The sequence below is a fragment of the Lepidochelys kempii genome, chromosome 4 (genome assembly GCF_965140285.1).
Source record: "Lepidochelys kempii isolate rLepKem1 chromosome 4, rLepKem1.hap1, whole genome shotgun sequence".
Lineage (NCBI taxonomy): Eukaryota > Metazoa > Chordata > Testudines > Cheloniidae > Lepidochelys > Lepidochelys kempii.
The window spans coordinates 141,431,544-141,447,957 of NC_136383.1; the positions used below are offsets into that span (position 1 = coordinate 141,431,544).

The following is a 16,414-nucleotide window of genomic DNA, read 5'->3' on the forward strand; positions in this document are numbered from 1 at the left end:
TCAATCAGGGGCACCATCTAGGCCGACATCCTTTTGTGGCTTACTGTAATTATGAAATGTCCTGATTCAGTCTGGAGTGAGTCCCATTGAAATTGTTTCTTGCCATCAGAGCCATCTGGAGGAAAGATTTAATTTGTAATCATGAGACTTAAGGTCTGTAAAGGCATTTAAGCAACACAACTGCAGTATGAAAGTTAACTGGGGATTATTAGTCATTTCTCTTTGATGTCAAGACACAAGCACCATCAGGCAGAGTTTTCAATTCAGAAATTAGGGTCGGTTTTTTGCCGCGACAAAACGATCCATCTGACAACGAAGCAAGCTGAGGGGAGCTCTCTACTCTCCGACTCATCCATTAAAGGTCTTTGGGAAGAATTGGTTACAGAGGCTGACTCTCTCAAGAGAAGTGCAAGAGGGTGAAGAGGGTGTGCATAGGTATCTCAGAGAGGTAGGAAGTAAGAAGGGCGTAGGAGGCAGTCAGGCCTCTCAGCTGTGTGCTTTGAGGGAAGGAATCCATGGAAGCAAGCTCTATTAAGGAAGAGCACAAACAAGAAAGGTCTAGAGGGTGGAGGAGAGAGAGCAGGCCACCACAGACTTGGTAGTAGTCAGAGGCTCCTTCCCTCTTCGTGTTATGTCATATCTGTAGTAGCACCTCAAAGGCCCAGTCAGAGTCAGGGCCCCATTGTGATGGGCACTGCACAGACACACAGGAAAGAAGAGAGCCTGCCACTATCAGCCTCCCGTAAAGATCTGCTATTGCAGATCCTGGTAGTTTATACCACTCCAAGTTCCTGCTGAAGAACCACTGCATTTAACAAGTCTCACTCTTCAGGGCTGCTTGTTTGTGACTCTCATGGAAGGGCACGCTCTCTCTCTATTGGAGCACAGGGGTGGACGGGAGGGAAGAAACATTCCTTTCCTTCCACACATTTCACTGAGTTAGTAGCACAGAAGGCCTGCTGTCTTACTGCCTCCATCCCTCATCTCTGATAGAGATGCCACTAGGCCCTGGGCAAACATCCAGCAATGTCACCAGAGCAAGGGGCCATCCCCAGCTACTGCACTGTTAAGAGGTGTCATCCTTCAGACCAGCATTACACCAGGGTCCCCTCTCCTCATTGCCAGTGTCTTTTCATGTGGAAGCTAGAGGGTAAGGGGACATTCTCACGCTCAGTACTGGGGTGAGGTACTACTGAGTGCAGAAAAGCTGCTCACAGTGTGACTGCACCAGCAACATCTACCTTGTTATGTGTGAAAGGAGTTACAAAATACCAGCTTCTACTCAAATACCTCATGTGGAGGTTCACGTTTATCAAGTCTTTTCAAGATGACAGCTTACATTGAGCACAGAAGTAAACACACTGGACAGTAACAATGAATAACAGTGTCTCAACAAGCACTGCTGTATTTACCCAATGCCCAAATGTCAACACTAACACTAAATTACAGAGCTAATCAAAGACCCCGCTTTCAGACACCTACTTAAGAACATAAGAATGGCCACACTGCATCGGACCAATGGTCCATCTAGCCCAGTATCCCGTCTTCCGACAGTGGCCAGTGCCAGGGGCTTCAGAGGGAATGAACAGAACAGGGCAATTATTGAGTGATCCATCCCCAGTCGTCCACTCCCAACTTCTGGCAATCTGAGCCTAGGGACACTCAGAGCACAGGGTTGAATCCCTGACCACATTAGCTAACAGCTATTGATGGACCTATCCTCCATGAACTTATCTAATTCTCTTCTGAACCCCATTATAGTTTTGACCTTCACAACATCCCCTGGCAACAGGTTCCACGGATTGACTGTGCGTTGTGTTGTATTTTGTTCTTGTGCCCAAGGAACAGTAGTGTCTGGCACAGAGCAGATCTATTTAGAAAAATGCACAGGGTTGAGGAATCAATGCCATTGGCTAACTAGAGCTTCAACCTGTGCCTTAGGGGACATCTGACTGGCAGAGTTCTCAGCCAATCAGAGGAGTAAGCTGCTGTCCAGTTACTGACCCATAACTGTAGAAGTCTTTCTCAAGGACTATACACCAGTAGCCAATAAGAAAGCAGGGATTTGCATTTGTGCCTCAACAAGCACATATCCACTTGTACGGATGGGACATTATCCAGGGCTCAGATTTGCTACTGCCCTCAAAATTTGACATTTTCCCTGCAGCAAATGATCAGCACCTCAACTTCTGCCCCCACAACATATGCCCCCAAGAAGGCTTACCCCATAAAAAAAGCATACTTTTAAAGCTTTCCCTCCTTATGAACGTGCTTTCAGATGGAAGTCTAGACTACACATAAACGTTAACTTATGCTAACAAAGATGTGGGGCCAAGGATTTGTGTTTTGGATTATCTTGTGTTTTGTCCCATAGAAAAGTTTCAAACCAGGAGGCAGGCAAATCTGTAGTTTTAGAACATTGTAACCATAACAGAGTACCCCAAAACCACTAAAACAAAGCTTTCTAAATCAACACCTGGGTCGGAAAAGTGTTTTATACATGTTTCACAGAGGCATTTTAAACTTTAATCTGTTTGTTGTTTAAAGAATTCTGAAGATGTTATAAGAGTTATAAATGTGAAATGAATTGGGATACTTTTAGTAGAAGTCAGATTTGGGTTTATGTGGGCAATCCATAATGATTTTGCTTTTTTGTGATTTTATTACACTCTGCAGAGTTCTTGATCATCAAATGCAAGATGTTGAAAGAATATGTAACTACAGTCAGCAAAACAAAACCTGCTTCCATGCCTTAGATGGGTTGAAGGTTGCAAGCATCCCACCAAGGAAAAAGGTGAATTACACTGAAATTTTAAAAAATTGTAGGAACAAGCAGCGTCTGAGTTAAGCTGAAAAAACCTGCATTTTTTAAAAAGTTCTATGCAGGTGTCATTATGTTTAAGAATAATCCTGCTCTGTAAGAGTCTCTGGGGGTATTTTGGAGTAACAGCCGTGTTAGTCTGTATTCGCAAAAAGAAAAGGAGTACTAGTGGCACCTTAGAGACTAACCAATTTATTTGAGCATGAGCTTCCATGAGCTACAGCCCACTTCATCGGATGCATTCTCTTTATTGAGCTCATGTGCAAATAAATTGGTTAGTCTCTAAGGTGCCACTAGTACTCCTTTTCTTTTGGGGGGTATTTGGCCTTTCTGGATATGCTCTCATTTGTTTTTAAGTTTGCTGATGGGAACAGCTACATAAAAACAGAATCTTTGTTCCACAAATAGGTCACCTGCTTGGTAACAATAATTTCCACAGTAACAGATTGTGGAAATAGTTCATTCATTGACATTTGTACTAGCACTTCTCTTCCTAAACTATGACACCTTTCCACATCCCTCTAACAGTGCCACTGCTGTACGTGTGTGAATTGTATCAAAGTGCTGTCTGGACAGCACTGGTACAAGTGGAAAGGGCTTTACAAATTAATAAATAATACCACTAACGTTTGGGTCTCCAGGTAGGGCAGAAAGCAAATGAATTAACAAAGAACCTGTTTTCATGATATTATCTCTAGCAACATTATCAACGGGGAATATAAAGATTAAATTAAGCAGAACTGTTTCTAACCACACAGTGGTTGTGGTCTCAGATGAGAGCTAGGAGCCAGAAACTCTAGAGTTCTAATTCCAACTATGACGATAACTCATTATGGGGAAATTATTTCACTTCTTTGTGCCTGAGGTTTCCTGTCTATAAAATGGGAATTCTGCCACCTACCTACCTCATAGGGGAAATGCAAGGCTCTATTAATGTTTACACAGCACTCCAATGAGCACTATCTAGAGGCTAAGTACATCCCTCCTAAAGAAAGGGGATTTTTTTTTTTAAATTTACAGTAAAACATTAGCAAAATTCCTGGTTTCTGTGCTGCTGCCCCACCATACAAGAACCCGATTAAGAATGAGAACAGCTGCCAAAGCACTGAGCGATTCAGCCTCACTCTTTTCTTGAAGTATATTATGGCCACACAGTCTTGTTGATTTTGAGAGAGCTGGATTAGGCTTCACCACCACAGAGAGGCAAAGAGAATGGCTGCTGGGTTACGGTGCTCCCTTCCCGCAGAAATGCCAGGGTGAGCTGGATACCCGAGCAATGCTAAGTGTCGCTCATTTCCTTGGCATTTGATCTCTTTACATTACATAAAACAAATCCTTAGAGCGGGAGTTCTTTGGGGCAGGGACGGGAACCCACCTCCTCCCTGTGTTTGTGCAGCTCCCAGGCTGCCAGGGCCAGAGCCCAACCAGGCACTACCGCGATATTAACACTAAACCTCCAGACAAAAGGTCAGGTCCTGTCTGCAAGGGCCACATCAGCAGCCAACAGGAAACTGGCTGCCAAGCAAAACTTCTGCAGTGCCCCGCCCTGGCATCAACCCGGGGCGGGAGAATGAGGCTGCCCCACCCCAGCGCCAACCCTCGCAGACAGGAGCCCCCCCACATACCCACACTGGCCCCACCCCCATTTCCCAGGGGGGCTACCCCACCCCAGCGCCAACCCTCGCAGATGGGAGCCCCCCCATATACCCACCCTGGCCCCACCCCCCAGGGGCCACCCCACCCCCATTCCCCAGGGGGGCTGCCCCACCCCAGCGCCAACCCTCACAGACGGGAGCCCCCCCATATACCCACACTGGCCCCACCCCCCCAGGGGCCACCCCACCCCAGCGCCAACCCTCGCAGATGGGAGCCCCCCCATATCACCACACTGGCCCCACCCCCGCAGGGGCCACCCCACCCCCATTCCCCAAGGGGGGCTGCCCCACCCCAGCGCCAACCCTCGCAGATGGGAGCCCCCCCATATACCCACACTGGCCCCACCCCCATTCCCCGGGGGGCTGCCCCACCCCAGCGCCAACCCTCGCAGATGGGAGCCCCCCCATATACCCACACTGGCCCCACCCCCCCAGGGGCCACCCCACCCCCATTCCCCAGGAGGGGGCTGCCCCACCCCAGCGCCAACCCTCGCAGATGGGAGCCCCCCCATATACCCACACTGGCCCCACCCCCATTCCCCGGGGGGGGCTGCCCCACCCCAGCGCCAACCCTCGCAGACGGGAGCCCCCCCATATACCCACACTGGCCCCACCCCCCAGGGGCCACCCCACCCCAGCGCCAACCCTCGCAGATGGGAGCCCCCCCATATACCCACACTGGCCCCACCCCCATTCCCCGGGGGGCTGCCCCACCCCAGCGCCAACCCTCGCAGACGGGAGCCCCCCCATATACCCACACTGGCCCCACCCCCCAGGGGCCGCCCCACCCCCATTCCCCGGGGGGCTGCCCCACCCCAGCGCCAACCCTCGCAGATGGGAGCCCCCCCATATCACCACACTGGCCCCACCCCCGCAGGGGCCACCCCACCCCCATTCCCCAAGGGGGGCTGCCCCACCCCAGCGCCAACCCTCGCAGATGGGAGCCCCCCCATATACCCACACTGGCCCCACCCCCATTCCCCGGGGGGGGCTGCCCCACCCCAGCGCCAACCCTCGCAGATGGGAGCCCCCCCATATACCCACACTGGCCCCACCCCCCCAGGGGCCACCCCACCCCCATTCCCCGGGGGGGGCTTCCCCTCACAGATGGGAGCCCCCCCCCATCGCCCCGGCCCCACAGGGAGGGGAGCCCCGCCCCGCCCCCACCCGCACAGCGGGGGCCCTGTCCGGTGCCCCGGCGGGGGGTGGGGTCGGTACCTGCTGCCCGGCCGCCCCTGGGCTGCTCACCCTCGGCTCCGGCCCCCGGCTCCGCGCGCCCTGCCCAGCCCAGCTCCCGCCCGCGGGGTGGCGATCGCGCCGCCTGACGCACCCACACTCGCCGGGCTCCTCAGTGCGGAACTTTCCGGTCAGGCATTGCCACGGGCAGCCCGCAGGGGTCCTTCAGAACGGGTCGCGCAGGCGCAGTAGGACGCTGAGGCCAGGGAGACGCGGGGTGCGAGATCACTCTACGGCAAGGGCAAGGGGACATAGGGGGCGGAGCCTAGAGCATGGAGGGGCGGGGGCATAAGGGTAGGCGCGCGAGAGCGAGGGACCGGTGGGTGCACTAGCTTGAGGGGAGGGGCTGATCGTTCGGGACTCGGTGCGGGGGGGCTGACACCAGGGGGCAGGTGTGGGGAGTTGCGGGGGAGCTGGCACCAGGGGGCAGGTGGGGGGGGGTTGCGGGGGGGCCTGGCACCAGGGGGCAGGTGTGGGGAGTTGCGGGAGGGGCTGGCACCAGGGGGCAGGTGTGGGGGGGCTGCGGGGGGGGGCTGGCACCAGGGGGCAGGTGTGGGGGGGCTGCGGGGGGGCCTGGCACCAGGGGGCAGGTGTGGGGGGGTTGCGGGAGGGGCAGGTGTGGGGGGGTTGCGGGGGGGCCTGGCACCAGGGGGCAGGTGTGGGGGGGTTGCGGGGGGGCCTGGCACCAGGGGGCAGGTGTGGGGAGTTGCGGGAGGGGCTGGCACCAGGGGGCAGGTGTGGGGGGGCTGCGGGGGGGGCTGGCACCAGGGGGCAGGTGTGGGGGAGGTTGCGGGGGGGGGCTGGCACCAGGGGGCAGGTGTGGGGGAGGTTGCGGGGGGGGGCTGGCACCAGGGGGCAGGTGTAGGGGGGGTTGCGGGGGGGGAGCTTTCACCAGGGGGCAGGTGTGGGGGGGTTGCGGGGGGGGCTGGCACCAGGGGGCAGGTGTAGGGGGGGTTGCGGGGGGGGCTGGCACCAGGGGGCAGGTGTAGGGGGGTTGCGGGGGGGGAGCTGGCACCAGGGGGCAGGTGTAGGGGGGGTTGCGGGGGGCAGCTGGCACCAGGGGGCAGGTGTAGGGGGGTTGCGGGGGGAGCTGGCACCAGGGGGCAGGTGTAGGGGGGTTGCGGGGGGAGCTGGCACCAGGGGGCAGGTGTAGGGGGGGTTGCGGGGGGGCAGCTGGCACCAGGGGGCAGGTGTAGGGGGGTTGCGGGGGGAGCTGGCACCAGGGGGCAGGTGTGGGGGAGGTTGCGGGGGGGGAGCTGGCACCAGGGGGTAGGTGTGGGGGGGTTGCGGGGGGGGGCTGGCACCAGGGGGCAGGTGTAGGGGGGGTTGCGGGGGGGGCTGGCGCCAGGGGGCAGGTGTGGGGGGGTTGCGGAGGGGCTGGCGCCAGGGGGCAGGTGTAGGGGGGGTTGCGGGGGGGGCTGGCACCAGGGGGCAGGTGTAGGGGGGTTGCGGGGGGGGGCTGGCACCAGGGGGCAGGTGTGGGGGATTGCGGGGGGGGCTGGCACTAGGGGGCAGGTGTAGGTGGGGTTGCAGCACCAAGTGTCTGGGTGCCCCCAGTCTGTTGGCAGGTTGCTGCCCATCCCAATGCGATTTCTGTCTTCCAGGGTTATGCGCAGCTTTCGTTTGCTTTCCAGCCTGAACGCTGGGACACTGTGTACGGGGGTGCTGAGAACCCACAAGTACTCCTTTTCTTTTTATGAACCCAACTGTAAACCCTGCATGTGATGGAAACCGCTTCCAGCCAGGGTGCTGCCGCCCTCCACGCAGACACCCCCGTAGTTCCTTCTCCTATGCTTTCCAGCTGATTTTTAGTGTCAAGCAAACACTTTTCACAAAGCAATCGCTCCTTATCTGACCTGTCAGGCCTCATCCTCAAAGGAACCTGCCCCTCTCGGAAGAGCAGCCTGGGCACGTACATTCCTAACGTAGTCAGACACTCAAAATCATGGTCTTAAATTACTACAGCGTGTAAGCCACTAGCCCTCCATTTTGTCCTCTAGCTACAGGGGCATGGTCTTGAATGGTCCCTTTGAACGTGGGCTAACTCCCTATGCTGCACTATCGGTCGGGTCTGGTATGTAGCTGGGACACTCACAGTACATTTCCCAGACCCGAAGAAGAGCTCGTGAGGCTCCAAAGCTCGTCTCTCTCCCCAGCAGAAGTTGGTCCGATAACAGCCATTCCCTCCCGCACCTTGTCCCTCTGATACCCTGGGCCTGCTCGGCTACAACATGCTGCCTGACAGGTTCCAGAGGAGCAGCCGTGTTAGTCTGTATCCGCAAAAAGAACAGGAGGACTTGTGGCACATTAGAGACTAACCAATTTATTAGAGCATAAGCTTTCATGAGCTACAGCTCACTGCATCGGGATGCTGTCTGTGCCTCTTTAACCCGCTGGAGGCCAGGCGAGGAAACTTTCTCTCCCCTCCCTCGGGTAGGTGGGGCCAGCCAGGCCACCGGGACAGGAAGCAGGCAGGAGCCCAGCTGTTGGCGAGGGCTCAGGTGGGGTGGAGTTGCTGCTGGTAAGGGGCTGTCACTTTGAAATTGTGGTGTCTTTCGGGGTAAAGGGATCCAGCCCGTGTTCCCCCCTGCCCTGTGCTGCGGTCCCTGGGATCCTGTCTCTGGCAGCCTCCGTCTGTCACTCTTTCGTAAGCTGAGGTGGGATGGTGGGAACCGAGAAGGGCTGGACAAGGGTGGGTCAGAACCGGGAGGAAGCTGCAGGAGGTGGGGATGTAGATGGGATTGTTAAAATGGAGTAATGACAAATTAAAGGTGAGACCCCCCTCGCGGGAATAAAACCCAGGGGCAGCTTCCAGACCTCCAGCGGGGGTTCAGCCAAACCTCCCGCTCTCCCTGGAGGCCTCTGTCCCCACCATGTGTGAAATCCAGTGTGCAGGGAATGGACAGGGAAACGGTCCCTGAAAACCATGGCGGGTGCGATCATACCTTGTATGGGACCAGCTTCCGGTGGTGAAAGAGACAAGCTCCAACCACCCTGCAAACAGCGAGAGAAACAAAGGCTGGGCACAGGGGGCTGCAACAATGTGTACAGCAGGGGGGCTGAGAGCCGCTGGACCCAGCTGTAAACCCTGCATGTGATGGAAACCGCTTCCAGCCAGGGGGTGCAGCAGGAGCCCCCCTAGAGCCAGCCCCTATGGCAGAGCTTGGGGGGCCTCCGGGGGTGGGGAGGTGCATGCATGCCAGAGAGAGCAAGCCTGCTGCCAGAGCCAGAGGTACAGGGGATGGAACACAAGCACTGGGATAGCACATCAGCCCAGGGGTTTCCTTCCAGTCCAGTTTCCTGTCTCTGGCAGGGGTCAGGCCCCCTGGCTCCGAGGGACTGGCTGGACCCTGGGGCGCTTGGCCGGTGGATGGGGCTGTCCACCCTGCTGTGCTGTGCAACAGGAGGAGCGGGCAGCCTTGCCTCCTGCTTCTCTCGCTTTCCTTGAGCAGGTCCTGCAGGAGGGTGCTCCCTGCCCACCCCTCTCCCCTGGCCTTCTCGTCAGGCCAGGCCCCACCCTGCAAGCCGCCCCCGCACGCCCCCAAATGATCCATCTCTGCGCCGCACCCAGGAAACATCCCTACACACTGCCTCAGACCAGCCACTTCCTTGCCCTTGGAGACTAACCAATTTATTTGAGCAAGGTGCCACAAGTCCTCCTTTTCTTTTTGTGAATACAGACTAACACGAGTGCTCCTCTGAAACCTTCCTTGCCCTTGTGTCCCACCACAACCTGCTGCCAGCTGAGGAGGGCAAGGAAGGGCCGGTGGGCCGGTCTGAGCCATTCTAGTTCTACAGTCTGCTCGGGGAGATCAGCTGGCAGCTCCTCCGTGGAGCTCTGAGCATGGTCACATACCTGGCACCGCTCCTCACTCCCCTGACATCTGTTCCTTGTGCAGCTAGAGGGAGACCCTGGCGTGTGTCCGTGGAGGGTGCACCAGGTTGCAGCCCCTCTTCCAGCTCCTTCCCAACCTCTTCCTGAGATTCTGGCCCCACTTCTCCCGCCCCTCCTAATTCACCCCCTCTTCCTTCCTATCCATGGCCCCACAAAGTTGTGGGACCTCCTCCTCCTGGTGCTGGCCAGGATGGCCATCCCCCGTCCCAGGAAGATAAAGCTGGAGGTGACTGTAGGGCCTGTTTCTGCTCTGCACAGTCACGCCACTAAGCAAAGGTTCTCTGGGCAGCGTCCACCGACACCTTTGAGGAGCAGCGGGCACTGGCAGGGGCTCTCTGCTGGGTGACCCCCTCTGACTCCCTGATTTTTAACCTTTGACCTTCATGCCCATTCCAGTTTTTTCATTAGTTGTCCCCAGTATTTACTTGTGGCCTGGGTCCACTGCCTGCCCCTGCCCTCGATCGAAGGACAGGCCTTTAGCTTTGGGCAGGCTTAAGCCCACCATCTCCTGTTAAGTGCAGTGGGACCCGGATCAGTCCCAGTGGCTTCCGAAGCAGACCCAAGAACCCTGCTAGCAGACAGCCAAGGAATAATCTGCCCAGAGTGGCAGGGGCGTGGGCGAGATGGCTGGCAATGTAGGAACGAGGGGGCAGCAGAGAGATTTGAGGGAGAAGAGAAAGAAAATCTAGAGGAGACGGGAGAGCACCTGGTGCAGGGCAAGAAAGAAACCAGGGCAGTGTGAGGGAGAGAGGCATGGAAGACATGCAGGAAGAGCGCCCTGGGGCTAGTCCAGGGCAGAAGTGGAACCTCCCAGCAGACTAGTCCAGCTCCCTCTTGACCCAGTTAGTGCCAGGCAGTGGGCTGCCCCACAGAGGGCTCTGCGCCATGCCCCTGGGCTGTGCATGCTGCCTTCCTGGCATGCCCTGGTGGACTTCAACCCGGAGACCTCCCTGAGAGGAGGCAGGATAGTCATGTGGCTGAGGCACATGGACTGGGGACCAGGACTCCTGAGTTCTATTTCTGACCCTGCCGCTGAGTTGCTGCATGAGTCCCTTTCCCCATCAGTCCCTGACCCTCCCTGTGTGGCTTCAGTCTCTGTGGGCTGGTGCTGTGAGCTCCTTGGCTGGCAGGTGCAGAAAGGGCAGGCAGAGCTGGGGTTGTTGCTTCTCCCCTCTGAACCCCTTCTCTGCTTCCCCCCAGCAACCAGATGCCCAGGAAGAAAGGCGTAGCACCACTGAGCAGCTTGTGCCTTGGCAACGTGGCCAGGCACATGCAGGGTGTGTGGGTGAAGGATTACAGCGAGAACTACCTCGACGAGTTCCAGTTCCGCTACGTCATGGGGCCCTTCAACGAGCTGGGTGAGAGGCAGGCCTGTCCCTCTGCCCCCACCACCCTCCCATCCCAGAGCATCTCCTGGCCCTGTCCTGCGGGGCCTCGCAGTGTGGCTCTGACTAGCACCCGGGAGAGCAGGGGACCACATGGGCACAGCCGGGAGGAAACACGCTGCAGCGCTGACTTCCTGACCTTGCCATTTCACAACGCAGACGCCCCCCTGCCCGCCATGGGCAGCCCCTCTGCCAGCACAGCCCCGTGCTCAGGGCGGCTGATTAGCACGCTGTCTCCCACACAGCCGGCTGCTTGGTCCAGGACCTGCTCCAGTTACTGGGTGAGAGTCGGCGCCTGACGCGGGCCGCGCTCCATCTGCTGCTCGTGCCCCACCTGACGGCGCTGAGCCTGCGCTCCTGCCCGGGCCTGGTCAGCAACGCCATCACCCAGCTGGTCACAGTGCGGTGCAAGGTAAGCGGAGCCCCAGCCGCCTTCTGGGACACCAGAGCCACCTCCGGACCAGGAAATGAGGAGGGAAGGGGTCTGAGCGGATGAACTCCTGGGTTCTCTCCCCAGCTCTAGGAAGAGGTGGGGTGCAGTGGTCAGAGCTGAGGACTAGGATTCAGGACTCCTGGAGTCTGCCCCTGGCTGTGGGAGCGGAATGATGTCTGCTGGTGAGAGCGGGGAAGAGGCTAAGTTCCCCCTAAGTTGCGCGGCTGCGCAGCAAGGAGAGGGACCTCTCCCCAAGCTGCTGCAGCAACAGGGGTCTGGGGGGAGTCATCTCTCCCCACCACAGCCCTGGGGAAGCTTGCACCCCAAACCCCTCATCCCCAGCCCCCCCCCGCGCACCCCAACCCTCTGTCCCAGCCCTGAGCCCATACCCCAAACCCCAGCGGTTCACCTAGCAGCATGGGGAGTGGGTGTGGTGGGCAGATGGGCTCCCAGCCCAGAGCTCCCAGTGTAAATAGACAGGGGGCGCGGAGGGATGCCGGGGAGTGTCTGCCTGGCTCCTGCACAGCACTGGCCTGCTGCCCCTCCCCAGGGTCAGGTGAGAAGCCAGGACTGGACAGGTCTCCTCTCCACCGCAAGAGTGGGGCCCTGCCTGGGGCAGCTGGGCGGGAGGGGAGAAGCTCCTCCAACCCCTGCCTGTGTCCTGGAGCTAATGGACGAGCCCGTTGACGCCCCCCAGCCATTAACCTCCCCCCGAGGGAAGCACCTGGTCTATCTCCCTGGTTCCTGTTGCAGAACTTGTCCTCCCTGGACCTCAACGGCTGCAGCCGGGTCCCGACAGCTGCGCTGGTGGACCTGCTGGAAGGCCTGCCGCGTCTGACCAAGCTGGGCCTGGCGGAGACGCAGGCCAACACGCAGGTGCTGGCAGCCGTGGGCTCCTGCTGCCGGCGCCTGCGGGAGCTGGACGTCTCGCACTGCCAGAAGGTGACGCCAGACTCCCTGCTGCACCTGGCCTATGATCAGACCGAGAGCGCCCTGTGCTGCCCCGCACTGCGGGTGCTGCTGGCCCAGGGGATGGAGCCCGAGGACCACAGCCAGGACTTGGTCAGAGCCCTGGCCTTTGTGCTGCTGGCTCTGCCCAGCCTGGAGTTCCTGGCCACCAGCCACCTCAGGGAGGCCCTGTGTCTCATTCACACTCAGCAGTTCGGTGGCACGCAGGGCTTGCCGGGATTCCCCTCGCTGGAGGAGCTGGCCCGGCGCAGGCAGGGTGCCCAGGCAGCTGCGGGCGACTCCTGGCTCACGCTGCCGCTCAGGCGGGTGGAGGAGGTGGAGGAGCCCTTCCTCGCCACGTTCTGCTCCGTGTGCCCAGAGATGGCGGAGGCGACCGTGTCGCTCAGCGACGGCCCTGGCGCCAGCTGGGACCGCCTGGCCTGGAGCCGCCTCACCCAGCTTGCCGTGCACTGCACGGGGCACCAGGGGCGGGGGCTGGCAGAGATGCTTCCTGTGGCTCAGGGCCTGGGAGCCCAGCTGCAGTCCCTCTCCCTCCACGGCTTCTTCTACGGTGACGAGTTTTCCTTCTGCACCCTGCTGAACTGCTGCCCCAACCTCACTGCCTTCAGCAGCCACCTGAGCGCGCCCGCGGGGCCCGTGCGGCCGGCCGACGCTGTGCCCAACGGGGAGCCTGCCGTGGAGCTGCAGGACTGGGAGCTAGACCTGCTCCACCACCCCTTCCCCAAGCTCCGGCACTTCAGCTTGGGCCTGGCCGGCTCGTGTGGGCCTCTCCCTTCCCAGCATGCCACTGTCCTGCGGTCGAGCCTGGCCTCCCTACTCAGCCGCTCCCCCAGCCTGGAGACCGTGGCCCTGCTCAGCATCCCTTTCTCCCTGGATGGCGTCTTCCAGAAGGTGCTGGCAGCCCCCGGCGCTGCCCTCTGCAATCTGCGAGAGCTGTCGCTGGCCGAGAGCCAGGTGTCCAGCCCGACCCTGCACTGCCTGCTGGCCCTGGACAATGGGCTCAGCTCCCTGAACCTAGCCGGCTGCCCAGCCATCCACCGCCGGGACTACGACCAGCTGCTCCGCACCGTCAGGAAGGAGAGGCTGGAGCTAGACATTGCTTGGCAGTGAGGTGTCCTGCCTCGCCCGCCACGCTGCCCTCTACCTTGACGCCGGAAGGGGAGGCCCCGTGCCGCAGGAAGGAGCCCACACCACTCGCAGGCACCAGAGAGCTGTATTTAATAAAGCAGAGCGAACACGGGGGGAAAAGCACCTGCGAGCGAGCTTCTGTCACCCTCCCCAGGACTGCGCGTTCATCTGCACAGCCTTGAACAGGGAGGTCCCTTGGCTCAGCCCCTTGGCAGCAAGGGCCCCTTTGCGGGGGGCATTGGGGAGAAGGCGAGTGAAGGGCCCAGCTGGGCCCAATGCCAGGCCTGCCCTGTATGCTGCCGGGTCACGGGCATGGTCTCTGAGGAGGCTGCTGAATGACTTGGCCCTCCCCACATCAGCAGCTGCGCTGTAGAGGCTCCTCCAAGCAGGGGAGGAGCAGGGGTAGTGTAGACAGGCCCTGCCCTGCCAAGGTTATTTCTGAACTGTGCCCCAGATAATGGGCAGGGCTGCCACAGGCAGCAGGACGGGTTGGGGAGATGGCACTCAGCAGCACGGAGGCAGTGGGCCCTTGCAATAGGGTTGCCAGGTGCCCGGTTTTCAACTGAAAGGGACCCTGGCAACTCCGGTCAGCACCACTGACTGGGCCGTTCAAAGACTGGTCGGCGGCACAGCGGGGCTAAGGCAGGCTCCCTGCCTGCCATGGCTCCACGCGGCTCCCGGAAGCAGCAGTATGTCCCCTCTCTGGCTCCTTGGCTCTCTGGCTCCCGAAGCGCCGGCTCCGCAGCTCCCATTGGTCAAGAACCGGAGCCAGTGGGAACTGCGGGGGCGGTGCCTGTGCACAGGGCAGCGCCAGAGCCTCCTGGCTGGGCCTCTGTGTAGGAGCTGGAGGGGGGGACATGCCACTGCTTTCGGGAGCTGCTTGAGGTAAGCACTGCCCGGAGCCTACACCCCAACGCCCTCCCATGCCCCAACCCCATGCCCCAGCCCTGATCACCCTCCTGCATCCCAAACCCCTCATCCCCAGCCCCACCCCAGAGTCTGAACCCCCAGCCAGAGGCCAAGCCCCAACCCCCTGCCCCAGCCCTGATCTCCCTCCCACCTGCCAAACCCCCAATCCTAGCCTGGAGCACTCTCCTGCACCCCAAACCCCGCAGCCTCACCCCAGAGCCCGCACCCCAACCCACTAAGCCAGCCTGGTGAAAGTGAGTGAGTGAGTGAGTGAGTGAGGATGGGAGTGCGAGTGACGGGGGCGTGGGAGGGCTCGGAGAAGGGGCAGGGAGTGGGGCAAGGGGTGTTTGGTTCTGTGCGAGTAGAAAGTTGGCATCCCTACCTTGCAATGGCTCAGCTAATTCCCACCTTCCTGGCTTCCGCGCGAGCCCCCGCGACCCCATCTCCCCTCCTGCTCGCCCGGGGTCCCAGCTCCCGCGGGAGTAGCCGGGTGCTGCAGGGCAGGGGCGACGGGCTCCATGGCTCACATGCCCCTGCTCTCAGCGAGGCCCGTCCGTCGCTCCGACTCTTCCCACAGCTTGCGGGCCAGGCCCGGGTCGCGGGCAGCCGCAGAGGGCAGCATCAGCCTGCAGTCGCTGTCGAAGTACTTCCCCGTGACACCCGCGACCTCCTCCGAGACGGCGCAGTAAATGGTGCTGGCTGCTCCCTCCTTGGCAGACTGGAGAAAAGGGGGGTTAAACAGTCTCAGCAGCAGCTCCCCACCCCACCAGCCCCCCAGCACTACGCAAACCCCACCTGGCAGCACCAGAGGGGCAGAGCTCAAGCCCCCCACCGAGGCTTTGATGCCATCGCAGCCCCACAACTGCAGAGACGGGGAGCAGTGAGTGGGACCAGGGCCCCGCAGCAGGGAGGGAGGGACAGCGGGGCGAGGCACAGTATGGGGGGCTGGGCCCTGGGGTGGGGGGGCAGGGGGAGGGGCAGGGAATAGGTGGGGGTGGGGGCGAGAGGGGCAGTAGGTGGGGTGTGGGTGAGGGGCAGGGAATAGGTGGGGTGGGGGCGAGGGGGGCAGTAGGTGGGGGGTGGGAGCGGGGGGCAGTCGGTGGGGGTGTGGGCGAGGGGCAGGGAATAGGTGGGGGTGGGGACGAGAGGGGCAGTAGGTGAGGTGTGGGCGAAGGGCAGGCAATAGGTGGGGGTGGGGGCGAGAGGCGCATTAGGTGGGGGTCGGGGCGAGGGGGGCAGTAGATGGGGGGTGGGTGAGGTGCAGGGAATAGGTGGTGGGGTGGGGGTAAGGGGGGCAGTAGGTGGGGTGGGCGAGGGGCAGGCAATAGGTGGGGGTGGGGGCGAGAGGGGCAGTAGGTGGGGGTGGGCGAGGGGTAGGGAATAGGTGGTGGGAGGGGGGCAGTAGGTGGGGGGTGGGCGAGGGGTAGGGAATAGGTGGTGGGAGGGGGGCAGTAGGTGGGGTGGGCGAGGGGTAGGGAATAGGTGGTGGGAGGGGGGCAGTAGGTGGGGTGGGTGAGGCGCAAGGAATAGGTGGTGGGGTGGGGGTAAGGGGGGCAGTAGGTGGGGTGGGCGAGGGGCAGGCAATAGGTGGGGGTGGGGGCGAGAGGGGCAGTAGGTGGGGGTGGGCGAGGGGTAGGGAATAGGTGGTGGGAGGGGGGCAGTAGGTGGGGTCGGCGAGGGGCAGGCAATAGGTGGGGGTGGGGGCGAGAGGGGCAGTAGGTGGAGTGTGGGCGAGGGGTAGGGAATAGGTGGTGGGAGGGGGGCAGTAGGTGGGGGTGGGCGAGGGGTAGGGAATAGGTGGTGGGAGGGGGGCAGTAGGTGGGGGGTGGGCGAGGGGTAGGGAATAGGTGGTGGGAGGGGGGCAGTAGGTGGGGTGGGCGAGGGGTAGGGAATAGGTGGTGGGGTGGGGGTAAGGGGGGCAGTAGGTGGGGTGGGCGAGGGGCAGGCAATAGGTGGGGGTGGTGGGAGGGGGGCAGTAGGTGG

At 60.5% G+C, this 16,414-nt stretch overlaps 3 protein-coding genes across 5 annotated transcripts in view; 1 reads left to right on the top strand and 2 right to left on the bottom strand.

Moving 5' to 3' along the window:
• DCTN1 (dynactin subunit 1) overlaps nt 1-5,885 on the bottom strand; it is a 146,273-nt gene extending 140,388 nt beyond the window's left edge. The window contains exon 1 of one of the 3 annotated variants that reach the window (XM_073343114.1): nt 5,807-5,885. The gene's annotated coding sequence lies outside the window, so the exon portion shown is untranslated. The other 2 variants (XM_073343113.1, XM_073343119.1) reach the window with 2 other exon arrangements.
• Nucleotides 5,886-5,992: 107 nt separating this feature from the next.
• LOC140910935 (uncharacterized) lies at nt 5,993-14,753 on the top strand. The gene is made up of 5 exons (XM_073343123.2): nt 5,993-6,031; nt 7,317-7,391; nt 10,808-10,965; nt 11,238-11,404; nt 12,179-14,753. Exons 2-5 carry the CDS (start codon nt 7,321-7,323, stop codon nt 13,502-13,504), a joined length of 1,722 nt encoding a protein of 573 aa, XP_073199224.1. The 5' UTR covers nt 5,993-6,031; nt 7,317-7,320; the 3' UTR covers nt 13,505-14,753.
• Nucleotides 14,571-16,414, bottom strand: part of LOC140910938 (retinol dehydrogenase 13) — a 41,475-nt gene continuing 39,631 nt past the window's right edge. Inside the window, exon 6 of the mRNA XM_073343128.1 lies at nt 14,571-15,149. Within this exon, the coding sequence (XP_073199229.1) occupies nt 14,955-15,149 (195 nt within the window). The 3' untranslated portion in view covers nt 14,571-14,954. The remainder of the gene's footprint in view (nt 15,150-16,414) is intronic.

Bases quoted from the DNA above. Each gene is read 5' to 3' on its own strand.
- LOC140910935 (XM_073343123.2), top strand. From the start codon at position 7,321: ATGCGCAGCTTTCGTTTGCTTTCCAGCCTGAACGCTGGGACACTGTGT. The intron at 10,966-11,237 runs GTGAGAGGCAGG...TCTCCCACACAG, and splicing joins GGGGCCCTTCAACGAGCTGG to CCGGCTGCTTGGTCCAGGAC. The intron at 11,405-12,178 runs GTAAGCGGAGCC...TTCCTGTTGCAG, and splicing joins TGGTCACAGTGCGGTGCAAG to AACTTGTCCTCCCTGGACCT.